Source organism: Sporothrix schenckii, assembly GCF_000961545.1.
Source record: "Sporothrix schenckii 1099-18 chromosome Unknown Cont48, whole genome shotgun sequence".
NCBI lineage: Eukaryota > Fungi > Ascomycota > Sordariomycetes > Ophiostomatales > Ophiostomataceae > Sporothrix > Sporothrix schenckii.
Window position 1 is genome coordinate 604,440 of NW_015971149.1, and position 14,339 is coordinate 618,778.

A 14,339-nucleotide genomic window follows, 5' to 3' on the forward strand; every position below is an offset into this window, starting at 1 on the left:
CCGATAGCAACTGCACATTTATGGTTAGACATCGTTTACTCGTTTAGGAATCCCGTCCGCTGCGTCCCGACTCTGATATGTCGGACCCGTACTAGCTTTTGCTAAAGTTCAATGTTCATTGTTCCTCTTCTCTTTTGTCTTTGTCTTTTTTTTTTTTTTGGCTCTGCGTCGGACATGTACGTAAACGCCCGCACTTGTCCGCAACCCCAAATACAACTCGCTGTTACCTGGCTCCATCTACGTGCAGACGGCTCGACGTCCTATCTGCGCAGTCCCAATATTATTCTTGTTATGTTATTGCCCACATACTACTCAGTATAAGTACGATGTACACAGAGAGCCCCAGCCCAATACCTACTAAGTGTGAAAAGCGTGAAGCTTTTCCTTGTGCGGAGTACAGAGTATGTACGAAATAACTATGTCGTACTCCAAAAACTGGACCCACTGTTGTTGCAGACAAGCGTTTGCATATGGCACCGAAAAAGTGTCACTAGTTTTACTGTCATGGCCCATGGTCCGTGACCTTTGGCTGGGGAGCAATGCTGACCAATCCTGTGTCACCATTCGCACACGTGCTGTCTCGTCGAACGTCTCTCTATCAAACATCCCTGGTCAACAACGACTGTGTTGAACACAAGGTCGTTCATCATTGTCAGGGCCACCAACGTCAACCCTGCAACCCGGAGTAATACTTTTGATAATGCGCTGTAAAATACGACATACGGAGTAATTACGTCACAGATGTGCGCTGTTCGGACCTATTATCGCGATGCCAAGCAGCATCGTGTGTTCATTCCTTGTTTCGTTTCTCTTCCTTCTTCCTTTCTTTGTTGTTTTACAAGTTTCTATTTGTGCCCATTGTTCCTTCTCTCGCTTCTCTCGTTTTCCCAGCTTCCGAAGCTGGCCGTTTTCGCCCCGTGATCCTTTTATATCGAGACTCCGCTTCACGGAGAAAATCCTCATTGAGTATAATTCCTCAGAGGTGTGAAAGGTGTGAAAGGCGGAAAAACCTAGTCAAACTCCTCAGCGACGTATGCTTGCCTAAAAAGCGTTGCATGCTCGATCGGCATTCGAACGGTTGTGGTGTGTCCGGTAGAGGCACAAGATCCTGCACGTTTCGTCGGCTGTGTTTTTACGTTGCATGCAAGAAAGGCAACTTCTACGCAGATTGGAAACGGTCTCCGAAAACCGACACTCGGCTACGCGGCACAGACGATGCATATGTATGTCGTTTTCCGTAAAAGGGAAAATAATGTTGGGACCGTCATTGGCATTGGAGGAGTTCGTACGCCACACTTGTTTTTGTTACGAAGCATGGACACATCGCCAAGTCGGCAGAATATCTCGTTTCTTTCGCTTTTGAACTTGCATCGTATGATGGATTCATTAGACGAGATCGACAACCTTTGTCGACTCCGCAGATGCGCACGCTGCCGGGAGGGGTTCCGCCAGCTTGACCAGTCGTCGATCATTGTCCCATAGATGAACATTGTACACAGTAGACCATGGCACAGCGCGGCCTCTCCCTCTTACTCGTTCGCCGAGCATTTGACATCGATTAGGAAGTCAGCCAGTTTCGAGCGGCTGACTGTCCATTTTGTTTGGAAGGCGCGTCGTACAGTGATTACTGTTATTGCACACTCCGCACTTCCTTTTAGTGAACAGACGATAGATTTGAGGCATTCAAGCTGAAGTGAAGTCTTTGCAAAGAGAAACGAGCGACATCCTAAACGCAGATGGCGTGTATTAAGTATCCGGGTAAAGAAAAAGAAGACGAGGAAAGTGACGCTCAACAATGACTATCTGGGATCGACGTTCCTTGTTAGACTCCGGTCCGCCGATCTGGGGCAGGAGGAATGGAACCATACTGGCGGCAACGACTTACCAAGGTAAGACACTCCAGGTCGACGGGAATCGTCGCAGGTGAGACATTTGAGCTGTCAAACCCGATGCGGTGGGTTTAGCTAACGTGTGCAAACTACCGAATCCGACGACTGTAAGCACAAATGTGTACAATGAACGTCTTCCGACTTGGGGAAGCAATTGTAATGCAAAGTGAACGAATCATTATTTTTATGAAACGGGCCATTTCGACACATAAGAAAATATGCCGCACAGCTGGTGATCGCGCGCCACTCTGTGGGCTTTTCACAGTATCGCCTCCCGGTTAAGAACTGCTTCCACATCACGCGACACAAAAGTTCGCAGGGTCGTAGTGTGATAGAATTGTAACCCCAATGCGATGCATCACAAGTCGCCGTCGACCAAATTAACCGGCTTCTCTACAGCGCCGGTTTTGCCTTCTACGCCTTCTCCTCTTTCGGATCAGACGAATGGCAGACTCGAGGGTCGTATTGTATTACTGTAATCACGGAGTACACCGCCATTGTCCACCTGGTCCAGACTGCTGCAAATATGGTCAGCTCGTAGCCGCCGCCGTACCAGCCCCTGTTAGGTCGTTAGTCGCCGACGTTACCCCAGCGAGTAAAGGCGTTCCCGTTGCAAAATTGCCGCTATATGTCTCGTCACATTTTTTTTTTTTTTCTTTTCTTAACGGAGGAGTGAATCTTTCATATTATGATGCAGCTGCATGCTCGTCATACCTGCTTGCGTAGCCGCGGTCACGGCCCTATCGACGCTGCCGCCGATGCTGCTTCGAGGACCCTCCCTGCAAAGAGATCTTCGCTCCCCCGCAAAGGACGTGCACATGACCACAAACCAGATGCAGTGTGATGGCATCGACGCGCGCGCCCTTGCGTGACAGAACGTTGATTCGTTCTTAACGTTGTATGGTTGACAGTGGCGATGATCACGATGTCAATTGATGAAAACATAGCACCAGGCTGCAGACATCAATTGGCCGTCGGTGAGAGAGGCCAATTCTGTAATAATCGGAGTGGCGAGGGCAACTTCCTATATCGGCCCCGGACGATGAGCCGTGTTTGTTTTATTCATTGTTTCGTTTTCGTCCTTTACAATGTTTTTGTAAAAACTCTAGACGAATCCTGAGCATTTTCATGCGAGAATTTTTCTTTAGTGACTCCGCCAGTTATATTTCTTTGCAGTTATACGTTGTGATTTTCCAATTGACGCTTGGATGCATTAAACTCTCCCTCTTCTTACTATGATTTTATCGCTCTTCACGATGAGATTGACAACGTGAAAGGCTATAAGTCGACGTATTCATTGTTCGCAAGAGACCCCAAGACGTGGAAATCCCGTTTGCCTCCCTAGTTTTAAAACGACTTTTTTTTGTATTTTTTATTACTGAGTATTACCATGATGAACAACCCCAAATATCGTGATTGAATCGTGACTACAAGGCAAACATGAACTGAGAATGAGACGGGCCTCAATGTTTACATGAGCGTGTATAGTAGAATGATAGCCAATCACAAGACGTTACGTTCATCCATGTGGGTCCATTACATGCTGCTCGTAGTCAAACTCACCGCCTTCGGTTCTGCTAGTCCACTGCTTAGCACTACCAGCCACAACGACCTTTCAGTGCTTGCGGGGCCTTCCTGTGGCTCACTAAACCGGCAGAAAAACTCTCCCCTTATCTGCCATATCAATGAATTTTAGTGGGCCTCCCAGAAAAAAAGTTTCGAGTGGCAGCCATTCGATGCAAAGCTCCCTCACACCTTTGTTTGATATCGTCAATCGCAGTCGTGGCCGCGCACGTAGCATGGGCCGACAGTAGCGACAAAACGAGAACACGACTGTACATTTCGAACGGACAATTGCCCGCATCGGCCCATCCTTCTACCGCCGCCCACATGGCCGACTCGAGCACATCGTCGCTCACGTCCACCTCCCATACCCTCACCATTGCTGCACCATACGGCATCATGGCGCCCGGGTCTGGATCCATGCCCTCGCTGGGCGACATCGCTTCGGCCCTCGCCTTCCGTGACACGACGCGCCGGAAACCCCGCGAGGCGTTCCTTACGCCCAACGCTGCGTTGTCGACCGCCTCGTCCGAGATTACCCAGGTGGCCCTCGGCACGTTTGCCGGACTGATTAGCGACGAGCAGCAGGAGCGGCTGCGGCAGATGCACGCTGCGACGGCGGCGCGGAAAAAGCGCAAGCGGGCCAGCAAGGGTGCAGCCGCTGTCCGTGCGGCCGGCGACAACGACGACGACGACGACGAAAACGACAAGTTCGTGCGGCCTGTCGGCCCCATTCTGAAGATCCGGCGCGTGCACGTCAACGGCTTTGAGGTTCCTCAGATCTGGCAGCAGTCGAACCGCATCCTTGCCACCAGCACACAGCAATCCCAGTCTATACTCGACCGATTGGAGCAGGAGGACGAGTCGGACGCAGACGACGATGACAATGCGACCCCAACAAACGGTGTCTACGCCGGCTCCGACGTCGAGGAGGATGGCGAGGACGAAGAGAACCGGCTCGAGGACGACCTGGCTGTTCTAGAGGCCGAGGAGGACGAAGATGACGATGACCTGAGCATGGGTGACGATGGAGAGGATGATTTTGTCGAAGACGACGAGGCGGAGGAAGATGAGGACGAGGATGATGAGGTTGAAGATACAGGCCACGGTCCTGCAAAGGAGCTTGTCGAGGATGCGGACGGCCTCAACGACGGCTTCTTTGACATCAACGAGTTCAACAAGCAGTCACAATGGTTTGAGGCACAAGACGCCCGCGCAGATCCAAACACGGACGCCGCGAGCGACGACGACGAGCTGGACTGGCACAGCGATCCGTTTGCAGTGCCAGTAGGCGGCAAGAAGGCAAAAAAGGACGGCAAGGCGGCCACATCCAAGTCCAAGTCCAAGTCCAAAAAGGGCCGCGGCTCACACGACTCGGATGACGACGACGACGACAATGGTGCCGGCGGCGAGGACGACGATGAAGAGGACGGCCCGCCCATCTTTGGCAACATGGACCTCGACGCGCCGTCCGGTGAGAGCGACATTGAAGACATGGACGACACCACCAACGGCGGCTTGGCCGGCGGGTTTGACGACGTGGACCTGACGGCCAACGACATCTTCTACAAGGACTTCTTCGCACCACCCGCCAAGAAGCGTGGCGACCGCGACCGGCCGGGACGCCAATCGGCCAAGACCAACGGCGACGACAGCGCCAACAAGCCCTTCCAGCCCGACGAGGCCGACGTCCAGCGCGCCATCAAGGACGTGCGCCGCGACCTGTTTGAGCAGATCTCCGACGCATCGGGCGACGAGGACTCGGACGGGATCGATGCGCTGTCGGATGCCTCGGCAGGCGACGTGCGCAGCCGCCGGTCCGCCCACGAGCGCCGCCAGGCCAAGATTCTCGCCGAGATCCGCCGCCTCGAGGCCGAGGCCGTCAAGGAGAAGAACTGGACGGTGTCGGGCGAAGCCTCGGCGTCGGCGCGTCCGGTCAACTCGCTGTTGGAAGAGGACCTGGACTTTGAGCACATTGGCAAGCCCGTGCCTGTGATCACCCAGGAAATCACCGAGGACATTGAGGCGCTCGTCAAGCGCCGCATCCTCGAGCAGTCCTTTGACGAGGTGTGCCGGCGGTACGGCACGGGCTTTGGCGAGGACGCGGACGGCACGCGCCGTGGCCTGGTGGAGATTGACGACAGCCAGGCCAAGAAGGGCCTGGCCGCCGTCTACGAGGAGGAGCACCAGCAGGCGGCCCACCCGGACACGTACGTCAGCCAGTCGGACGAGCGCGTGCAGGCCGAGGAGCGCGAGGTGGAGCGCATGTGGCTAGACGTGAGCGCCAAGCTGGACGCGCTGAGCAACTGGCACTACAAGCCGCGGCCCGCGGCCCCGCAAATGTCCGTGGTGGCCGATGTGGCGACGGTCACAATGGAGGATGCGCAGCCGGCCACGGCCCAGGGTGTCAGCGGCGGTGCGAGCATGCTGGCGCCGCAGGAGGTGTACAAGCCGGGCGCGGACAAGAAGGACAAGGAAAAGGACGTTGTGGTGGTGGCGCGGAGCGGTCTGCCGGTGGCGCGCGACGAGATGACGCGCGAGGAGAAGCTGCGGCGCCGCCGGCGCAACAAGGAACGCATCCGCAAGAGCGGCAGCGGCATGACCAACGGCAACGGCACAGCCGCAGGAGGCGCGTCTGCTGTAACATCTGCTGGCAGTGGTGCTGCGGCCAACGCTTCGCAGGCCGACACGATCGCAACGCTGAAGCGTGCCGGTGTCAAGGTGATCGGCCGCAAGGGCGAGCTCCAGGACGTGGAGGGCAACAAGCCGCAGGTCTCGCGGGCGTTGTCGAGCGGCAACTTCAAATTGTAGTCGGGCAGGAAGTACAGTCGGGGTTAATTTGCATCATCCATATCATACGGCATCCTGTACATTTCTTTGTGTTTTATATGTTTGCGATCATTGTTTGCTTTACCATCTTGTTTCTTTACAACTGCATACCACGGTCGATTAAAAGCCTTTATTACTCAAAGAGCACGTCGTACTTTTAGTAGTGATCAACGTCAAGGGACCAATGTTTGATATGTTGATGTGTTTATGTAAGTGTATACATAGTTATGGAGCATATTATATAGTGCAAGGACAATTGTACGATGCTGTTGTTCGAGAAAACCAAGAAAGAGAGAAAATTCCATGCACGCCAGCTGTAGAACCGCCAACAGAGTCCAAACGACTTTCCAAACTCAAAGAACCAATGAATATTATATGTACATAGTGTGTTGCGCCAAAAACCCATAAACGCCATTGTAGATTTTGCCGTCCGTTTTGTTCATGCGTTTTGTTTATGTTGATTTTACTTTCGTCGTCGTTGTCATCTGTCCATTGTTCTTCGCTTAGTCCAGCCAGTCAAGCAGCTCCGGCGTGAAGTAGCTGATAATGATGGTGGCACCCGCACGGAGGATGCTGTCGTGGGCCTCGAGGGCGGCCGTCTTGAGGTCAAAGACACCCGCTTTGGCAGCGGCGTGCAGCATGGCAAACTCGCCGCTGACCTGGTAGGCGGCAATGGGCAGGTCTCTGCCGAGTTCCTTGGCGTCGCTGATAATGTCCAAGTACTGGCCGGCCGGCTTGACCATGATGACGTCGGCACCCTCGTTGATGTCGCGCACAATGGCACGGCGAGCCAGGCCGCGGCCGCCCGGCGGCAGCTGGTAGCACTTGCGGTCGCCAAAGGACGGGCAGGAGCCCGCCGCCTCGCGGAAGGGGCCGTACAGGCAGCCGGAGAACTTGGCGGCGTAGGACATGAGCATGGTGCGGTGCGACAGGCCCTCCTCGATGAGCTTGAGCTTGATGGCGCGGATGCGGCCGTCGTTCATGTCGGAGGGGGCCACGCAGTGCGCGCCGGCCTGGGCATAGGCAACGGCGACGTCCGAGATACGGTCGACGGACATGGCGTTGTTGAGGCTGCCGTCGTCGCGCAGGATGCCGCAGTGGCCGTGCGAGGTGTACTCGCAGAGGCAGACGTCGGCGGTAATGTACAGCTGAGGGAAGCGCTGGCGCAGGAGACGGATGCTGCGGACGACAGGGCCCTCTGGGTCGTCGGCGGCGGTGCCGAGCTGGTCCTTGGTGCCGGGCTTCAGGGGCACGCCGAAGAGAATGACGGAGCGCAGGCCCTTGTGCACGAGAGGCTCAAGGAAGGGAACGAGGCGGTTCAGGCCGAAGCGGCGCTGCCCCGGCAGGGCGGCAATGGGGGTGTCCTCGTCGTCTTGGTCGGACACGAAGAGAGGGTAGATGAGCATGGACTTGGTGAGCTGGCGCTCGGCCTGCCACGCGCGCGCGAGGGGGTGGCTGTAGCCTCCATGCAGCTGGCTGGAGATCTCGCCAGAGATGCTGACGCTGGTGGCGGCGGTGCTGGTGTAGGACATGGCGCGGGAGACGTGGGAGGAGCGCGAGGCGGAGTCGTCAAAGGAGACCTCGGCGCGGCGGCGGGGGTTGCCGTTGGCGTCGCGAATGGACAGGTCCTGGACAAGGCTGGAGAAGGACATGGCGGGCAAGAATCGAGGATGACGGCAGGTAAACAACTGTTGACGATGCGAGCAATCGAAGAGGAGGCGACTTCTTTTTGTTCCGACAAACGACAAAAGACGGACAGACGGAAAATGGACAATATGGGAAACCGAAAAACAGACCGAAATACGAGAAACAACCCGACGACGACGATGGCGAGGCAGAGGAATTGGAAGATGGTTTAAGGGGAAAATAATAGAAAAAAATAAAAGAGGAGAGGCAGATGTGAAAAAGAGTGCCGAGGAATGACAGATCGGAATGACACTAAAACGGAGTGCCACGGAAAGAGCGATGCGAGCGGAGGGGAAAGTGCGAAAAAATTGAGTGGCAAAGGTAACCGACATTATCGCACGGGCAATTGGCCAACGGGGTGTGCAGGAGTGAAACACTTTGTGAGTCGCTGTTGCCGTTTGGAGCGAAGTAGACTAGCGAGACCGGCCGAAAGAAGGAGGTGGGTGCTGCGACGAAACCTACTGCTGGTTTTGCAAGGAAAGAGCGCCCGAGAGCGCTGCAAACTGCGGCGATAAGTAACACCTAGCTGAAACCCCGCCTCAGCGGAGGACTAGCCAGGCAGTTGATACGCTGTCTCTTGTGCCATAGCGCCTGGAGTGTCGTGGGACCTGGGCCAAGTTCGGCCTCGTTCGGAGAGTTGGGAATTACTGGGCGGCCAAAGGCGGTTTTGGAAACTGTCTTCCATAGTGAGCAGGAGCACCCCGGCGCTACCATCCAATAAGGCAGTCGCATTTTCAATACGGAGTGCGGAACTCAGTCAACAACGGGCGACCCAATATGTGCAAGACATTAGCCAATCTGCATTTTGCGGCATCCCGCGGACACGGGACGAATGTGCTATGCAACGGCCGGCCTCCAGCCGTCTTGAGTGCAAGATTGTATTGCTCTGATATATTGTGATAAGTCCTTACACTCCACTGCGAGGAAAGAGCACCGAGGCACACGAAATCTGCACGGGGAACGAGAGAAGAAGCGATGCAGCATTGACAAGAGCAACAAGAGGACCCGAGAACAAAAGATCTGTCCCGTTCGAGATGGTCAGCAACAATTGTCAACGGAACTGAAACAGGGTCAATGCTGTTGAAAGTGTCCCTTGTCTTGTAGTGAGATACAATGTGAGTTCCGAGTTCCGACGCCCTGCGTTCAACCGTCAATTGCGTGCTTCTCCTGTTTTGGTTCACTGGTGGGCCTGTTACTTTTGGGCTACAGCAAGTCTGCGGGGTGGGAAGAGGCCTAATTATGGGGCGGACAGAAACCTATATATCAGACCGAAAGAGAGAGCCTTGTTAGTTCTGTCGAAATCCTCAAGAGGCTCTTAAGGGTTTCATCTGCAATTGAATATATATAGTTATACAAAATCATCAAAAATGGGTATCCATTTCATGTCCGCATCTATGACAAATATGTAATCGTACAGGCAAAAGAAATATGCAAAAGAAATCTATTATTGTACAAAACGCTCCTGTCCCTCAAAAAACGCTCTCTTATCTACCATCTTCTCCGGCGGGTGGTGCCGTGCATGCGGCGGTCGCCAATAGCCTTTTCACGCGGCTGGCCGGTGATGGAGCCCTTGATCTTGTGAAAGGCACCGCTGATGCGGTCGCCCACTGTTGGTTTGCGGCGTGTTGTTGTCGTCACGGGCAGCACATGCGACCGCTTAGTATGGTGGTGTCTGGTGCCAAAGAGGCCGCCGCCGCCGCCGGTTCTGCGTGTCGTAGTGCGTGCTGTGCGGACCTTTGTGCGTGGCGTGTGGACACGGCGGTGGAAGAGGCCGGTGCCGGGACTGCGTCGGGCTGTTGTGGTAGTTGCGCCAGCGGTGCTGAGACCGAGGCCATGGCGATGAGTGTGGCCGTTGTGGCTGTGGTGGCCGTGATGGCCGTGATGGCGATGGGTGGTGCGGGTAGTGCGTGTTTTAGGTGACAGAATACCGCCGGTGGAGCGGGTTTGCGTTGAGTGGTGCCAATGCATTTTGAGGATCGTGGTGGAAGGGGAAGTTTTAAGTGTATTGTTTGGTGGTTAGGTGGGTTGGTGGTTTTGTAGTTTGATTTTTATCTTGTTGTGATTGTTGTGATTGTTGATGTGATGATATCTTTCCCGTATCGACATAAAGTGAAGGGCATGACTATTATATAGACAAAAGGAAGACCCGAACGTCAAACAATGTCGACTCGTCCATGACATCAAACCAAGGTTGTCTGCATCTCGGTATGAACGCATCGTCATGACTTCCTGCAACTCACGGCGGCTGCAGGGTTCTCATGCAGCAGTCCTTTGACGAGCCACCTTGGCTGCAGATTGGCTGGGGGCGCCACACACGTTCGCAAAAGAATCGTCATATTGAATGAGATCATGAAAGTAAGTCCCTGCTTGGAAATGTTCTCATGTCTTGCGTCAGGGGTTCTAGTGTCTGCTTAGCCCTGTGGCACGCCCCGAACACCCGCTAAGTGCCCCAGAATTTTAATTGAACTGCAAAATGACGTCATATGCAGTCGGCACAATATGGCAGCCACACCGTAAAGCGACTTGATGCCACCGTCAGATGGTCGACTTGTCATAAGGTTGCACTGCTATATTCCTTGATATTGTGAACATTAATATCCTCATGTTTGGTGTTGAAATTCTATTTTCGTCGCACCAAGTCAGCACGACATGCGACATCGCCAAGACAATGACGGCAGCAGCACTTTCTGGGGCATTTTGAAATTTGCACGTCGTATATTCTAGAAAATTCAACGCAGGCTCGAACTTGGAACGTTTGAATCGTATCGTCTCGCTAGACAACCGCCTCACGGTGCCGTCGTCAGGTTCTTCTTGATCGTGGCCACGTCTCCGTCAGAGAAGCCCAGCGTCTTTGTAACATAGCCCTCGAACCCGCCGTGCTCCTTGTCGAGCGCCTCCAGGAACGCGTTCCAGCACACCACGCGCAGGTTGATGAGGTTTAGGAAGCCGGGCGGTGTCGCTGCAACCGCCGCCGCGATCGCCTCGGGGCTGTCGTCGGGTTTGCGCTCCGGCACACCGGCGCCCATGCGCGCAAACTTTTCGAGCTCGTCGCGCACGGGCTCCGAGCCAATGCGGGAGAGCATGTAATCGAGGGCGATGGTGTCGGGAGCCGCGCCGGCCAGGGTCAGCAGCAGGGCCGCCAGAACGCCCGTCCGATCACGGCCGGCTAGGAGGTCAGTCGGTGAACCCGTACATCTAGGTGTGAGAAGAGGGAAGCAGTTCTTACCTGTGCAATGAAATAGGAACGGCTCCTCCGGTCGGTCGCGGACGTGCTCGAGAAGATGTTTCACTGTCGGCCGATACGCCCGCAGCACGTCCAAGTACGTCTGCGCAAACCCGGCCTCACCGAAGCCCTCGGCAAATGGCTCCAGCCACACGTGCGGCGTCTCCTCGGCTGTCTCCTGCCAGACCAGGGTGACGCTGTCGGCTGGCGTCGGGTCCGGTGCCTGGGCGTGCTCGCTCTGCGACCGGAAATCAAATACACGACGAATCCCGAGGTCGCTGGCCAGCGTGGCTTTGCCGCGATCAGTAAGGCGGGCAAGCATACCGCTGCGGAACACGAATCCGGGGCGGACGGTGCCCGCGGACGGGCTCGCGGTGCTTGCCGGCAGCTTGCCAATGTCGCGCGCATTGAACGTGCCCTCGATGTTCACAAACGGTGCCTGCGATAACGCGGGAAGAAACTGCTCCGGCGTGAGGCGCACAGTCACGTCGGTCTCGCTGAGCGCCAGCAGCTCGGCGGCGGAGAGGGGGGCCATGGTTGAAGCAATAGGCTGGGATTGAGGATGGACAATTGCACAGTATTAAGGTAAGTTAAGGCAAGACAAGGCGAAGACAAATGCCGACGTTTGACTACAGAAATGTGGCAGCAATAGCGAAACGGGGTATGGAGTATCTTGCAAACTGCTTCGTCATGAGGGGATCCCGGAGGGGCGCACCTGTCTGATTTGTGGCAGCCGAGGCCGCGTACCTGGGCGTCCCGTAATGCCCCTCTTGGAGACCTAGTGCGGCCTAATGAATCCAGGCACAGGGGCCACTTCACTAGTAACTAGCTAAGTTGACACGCCGTATTCCGGACTTAGTGGGCCAGAGCAGCAGCTCAAGAAACACGTCAAATAAAGAGTCCTACGAATGTACAACAAGAGTCCTAAGGACCATGGCTTGTAGCATATGTAATGCTTGTAAGTGCTTCGTTCAGAGTGTTAGCGAGAGGTAGATGGTAACTGGTGTTGGTGAGATTGGAGGTGCTGCTTCAATTAGCATCACTGCTCGAGGGCAAATAAATACACACCGAAAAGCGAAAAGAAAAGAATGATAGTAATAATGTACTTGGAAATGTCGTAAAAATTGTTTAACAAGTCTAACAAATATAAATTCGCTGAAAAATGCCTTAACGCCTTCCAAAATTCCCGTCCAAAGCGGAGCCGAGTAAGCTCACGTTGTTTCCAGGGCTGATGTAACAATAAACCCAAAATACTGCTCTCCGTGTTCGCGGTCTTGTATCTGACGTGAGTGTTTTCTCCGAGCGCATGGCGTACGGCAACCGGGTCCGTGTAGGTTGTCGTCCTCCGGCCTGGTCTGACTTTTCTCTTCATTTGTTGAAGCGGCGGGCGTGGGCCCGAAGTCATCGTCATATTGCTCCATTTCAGGGCCAATGCTGCCGTCGTGTCTGGACCATGAAAATGGTAGTCGGCTACTCTATGCGGAGTTGAGGCCCAAAAAAAGGAAGAGCAAGATAGTCGTTTGCTTGCGTCTCGCTCGTGAGTGTGACCAACGCCCCAGCTCACAGCAGCTCAAAGTCGTCCAGCTCGTCGCGGTATTGCATAATGTGCCGCTTGATCTTGCTTCCCACCGTCCACGTCACAAAGTCCTCGAGAGTGCGCGTCACCAGAAACGCCGGGTCCGTCACCATCTCTGTGCCCACGCGCACGTGGCCCTGTTCAATCATCACTGTCGCCGCATGCACGGACTCGGCCATGTGCAGCCGTGTCATAACAATCGGGAGGCGCCGCCGCGCAAAGGCGGACACGGTCACTTTGTGCTCGACGTTCGAGAGCTTGTCCTTGACACCCAGGATGCCCATGTCGTGGAGCTTCTCGAGGAGCAGGTCCTCGTGACGGCGGCGGACGGCGCTGTCCGGGGGCAGCAGACTGAGACGGTGGGCAAGCTGGCGCAGAGAGCCGCACAGCCGGTTGTAAGAGTGGTAGTCTTCGGGTTTCTGGATCATGTAGCGGCGGATGACGGCGGCGGCGCGGTGGTCGTTGTCCTGCTTCCAGGTGGTGAAGTCAACCTTGCCTGTGATTGTTAGCAGGGGAAGAATAACCGAGACGTTGCGGAGGAGGAAAGAGAAGACATACGCAAGAGCTTCTGCTCATGATGCTTGAGTTTGCGAACCATCTTGGCGGAGTTATGGCGGTGCTGGCTTTGCTGTAGAAAGGCTGATCGTCTCGCAAAAAGTGAAGCCTCTCCACAGGCGGCAGAAGAAAAGTTGATACAGCCCGCAAAAAGTGCTGGCAGAATTCTCACCGCCTTAAAATGACAAGAGTGTCTCCTGATTGGCTAGCCTTGTCTTGCCGGCAACGGCCTCACTAGCACGGCTGAGTCATTTTGGGCAATTCTTAAGCAGGGGGCGAAGTCGTGCCTTCCCCCGCTGGGGTCAGGGAAGCCTGACCAACCAGCGCATGCGCTGCCTAAAATGAAGCCGCATCCACGAGGTATATCAACTTTCCTTCATTGCTTCGCAACTCAACCTCATACAACCCACGAGTTGCACGCTACGAGCGACGAGACTGACGAGAATTTCGATCGCCGCGCATTTCTGTGATCCATCACTCAAGAGCCGACCTCACAAACGACTCTTTTGTCGCTCAGCAGCTCTGTCGCGCGCATCCCTTCCCTCGGCGTTGTCGCTGCAACGGGCTATTGGCGTCCAGCCTTCATTTTGACAATGGCCACACCGTCATTCTACGAGCTCTACCGTCGGAGCAGGTAAGCTTATTCCGATTTGTTGAGCGTGCCTGAAGGATGACCTGGATCTGACAGGCGTCCCTGTATGACAGCATCGGCTATGCCCTTACGGACACCCTCGACGAGCTCATCAGCGAAAACCGCATGGACCCGCAGCTTGCCATGAAGGTCTTGGCCAATTTTGACCGCGCCATCGCCGAGAACCTGCAGCAGCAGGTCAAGGCCCGTCTGACGTTCAAGGGCTCGCTCGACACCTACCGCTTCTGCGACGAAGTCTGGACCTTTTTGATTCGCAACGTGCAGTTCAAGATGGAGGGCGGCAGCACGCCGGTGACGGTCGACAAGGTCAAGATTGTCAGCTGCAACGCGAAGCCGGCAGGGCCGTAGTCGCCAGTGACACTCGTT

The 14,339-nt window shown here is 55.0% G+C and overlaps 6 protein-coding genes across 6 annotated transcripts; 2 read left to right on the forward strand and 4 right to left on the reverse strand.

Annotated features, from left to right (window-relative positions):
• Positions 1–3,779: 3,779 nt before the first annotated feature.
• SPSK_01029 (U3 small nucleolar RNA-associated protein MPP10) lies at positions 3,780–6,263 on the forward strand (the record flags this gene model as incomplete). Its single annotated transcript, XM_016727960.1, has 1 exon — positions 3,780–6,263. One exon carries the CDS (start codon positions 3,780–3,782, stop codon positions 6,261–6,263), a length of 2,484 nt encoding a protein of 827 aa, XP_016584026.1.
• Positions 6,264–6,784: 521 nt separating this feature from the next.
• Positions 6,785–7,933, reverse strand: SPSK_01192 (porphobilinogen synthase; the record flags this gene model as incomplete). The annotated part of the gene is made up of 1 exon (XM_016728123.1): positions 6,785–7,933. One exon carries the CDS (start codon positions 7,931–7,933, stop codon positions 6,785–6,787), a length of 1,149 nt encoding a protein of 382 aa, XP_016584027.1.
• A 1,522-nt stretch (positions 7,934–9,455) lies between these two features.
• SPSK_01285 (uncharacterized protein) lies at positions 9,456–9,935 on the reverse strand (the record flags this gene model as incomplete). Its single annotated transcript, XM_016728215.1, has 1 exon — positions 9,456–9,935. The coding sequence occupies one exon, from the start codon at positions 9,933–9,935 to the stop codon at positions 9,456–9,458; it is 480 nt and encodes a 159-aa protein (XP_016584028.1).
• Positions 9,936–10,753: 818 nt separating this feature from the next.
• On the reverse strand, positions 10,754–11,725 carry SPSK_01226 (uncharacterized protein; the record flags this gene model as incomplete). The annotated part of the gene is made up of 1 exon (XM_016728157.1): positions 10,754–11,725. The coding sequence occupies one exon, from the start codon at positions 11,723–11,725 to the stop codon at positions 10,754–10,756; it is 972 nt and encodes a 323-aa protein (XP_016584029.1).
• A 1,025-nt stretch (positions 11,726–12,750) lies between these two features.
• On the reverse strand, positions 12,751–13,364 carry SPSK_01269 (U3 small nucleolar ribonucleoprotein IMP3; the record flags this gene model as incomplete). The annotated part of the gene is made up of 2 exons (XM_016728199.1): positions 12,751–13,262; positions 13,325–13,364. The coding sequence occupies 2 exons, from the start codon at positions 13,362–13,364 to the stop codon at positions 12,751–12,753; spliced, it is 552 nt and encodes a 183-aa protein (XP_016584030.1).
• A 550-nt stretch (positions 13,365–13,914) lies between these two features.
• Positions 13,915–14,321, forward strand: SPSK_01300 (transcription initiation factor TFIIA small subunit; the record flags this gene model as incomplete). Its single annotated transcript, XM_016728230.1, has 2 exons — positions 13,915–13,955; positions 14,027–14,321. The coding sequence occupies 2 exons, from the start codon at positions 13,915–13,917 to the stop codon at positions 14,319–14,321; spliced, it is 336 nt and encodes a 111-aa protein (XP_016584031.1).
• Between the last annotated feature and the right edge of the window lie 18 nt (positions 14,322–14,339).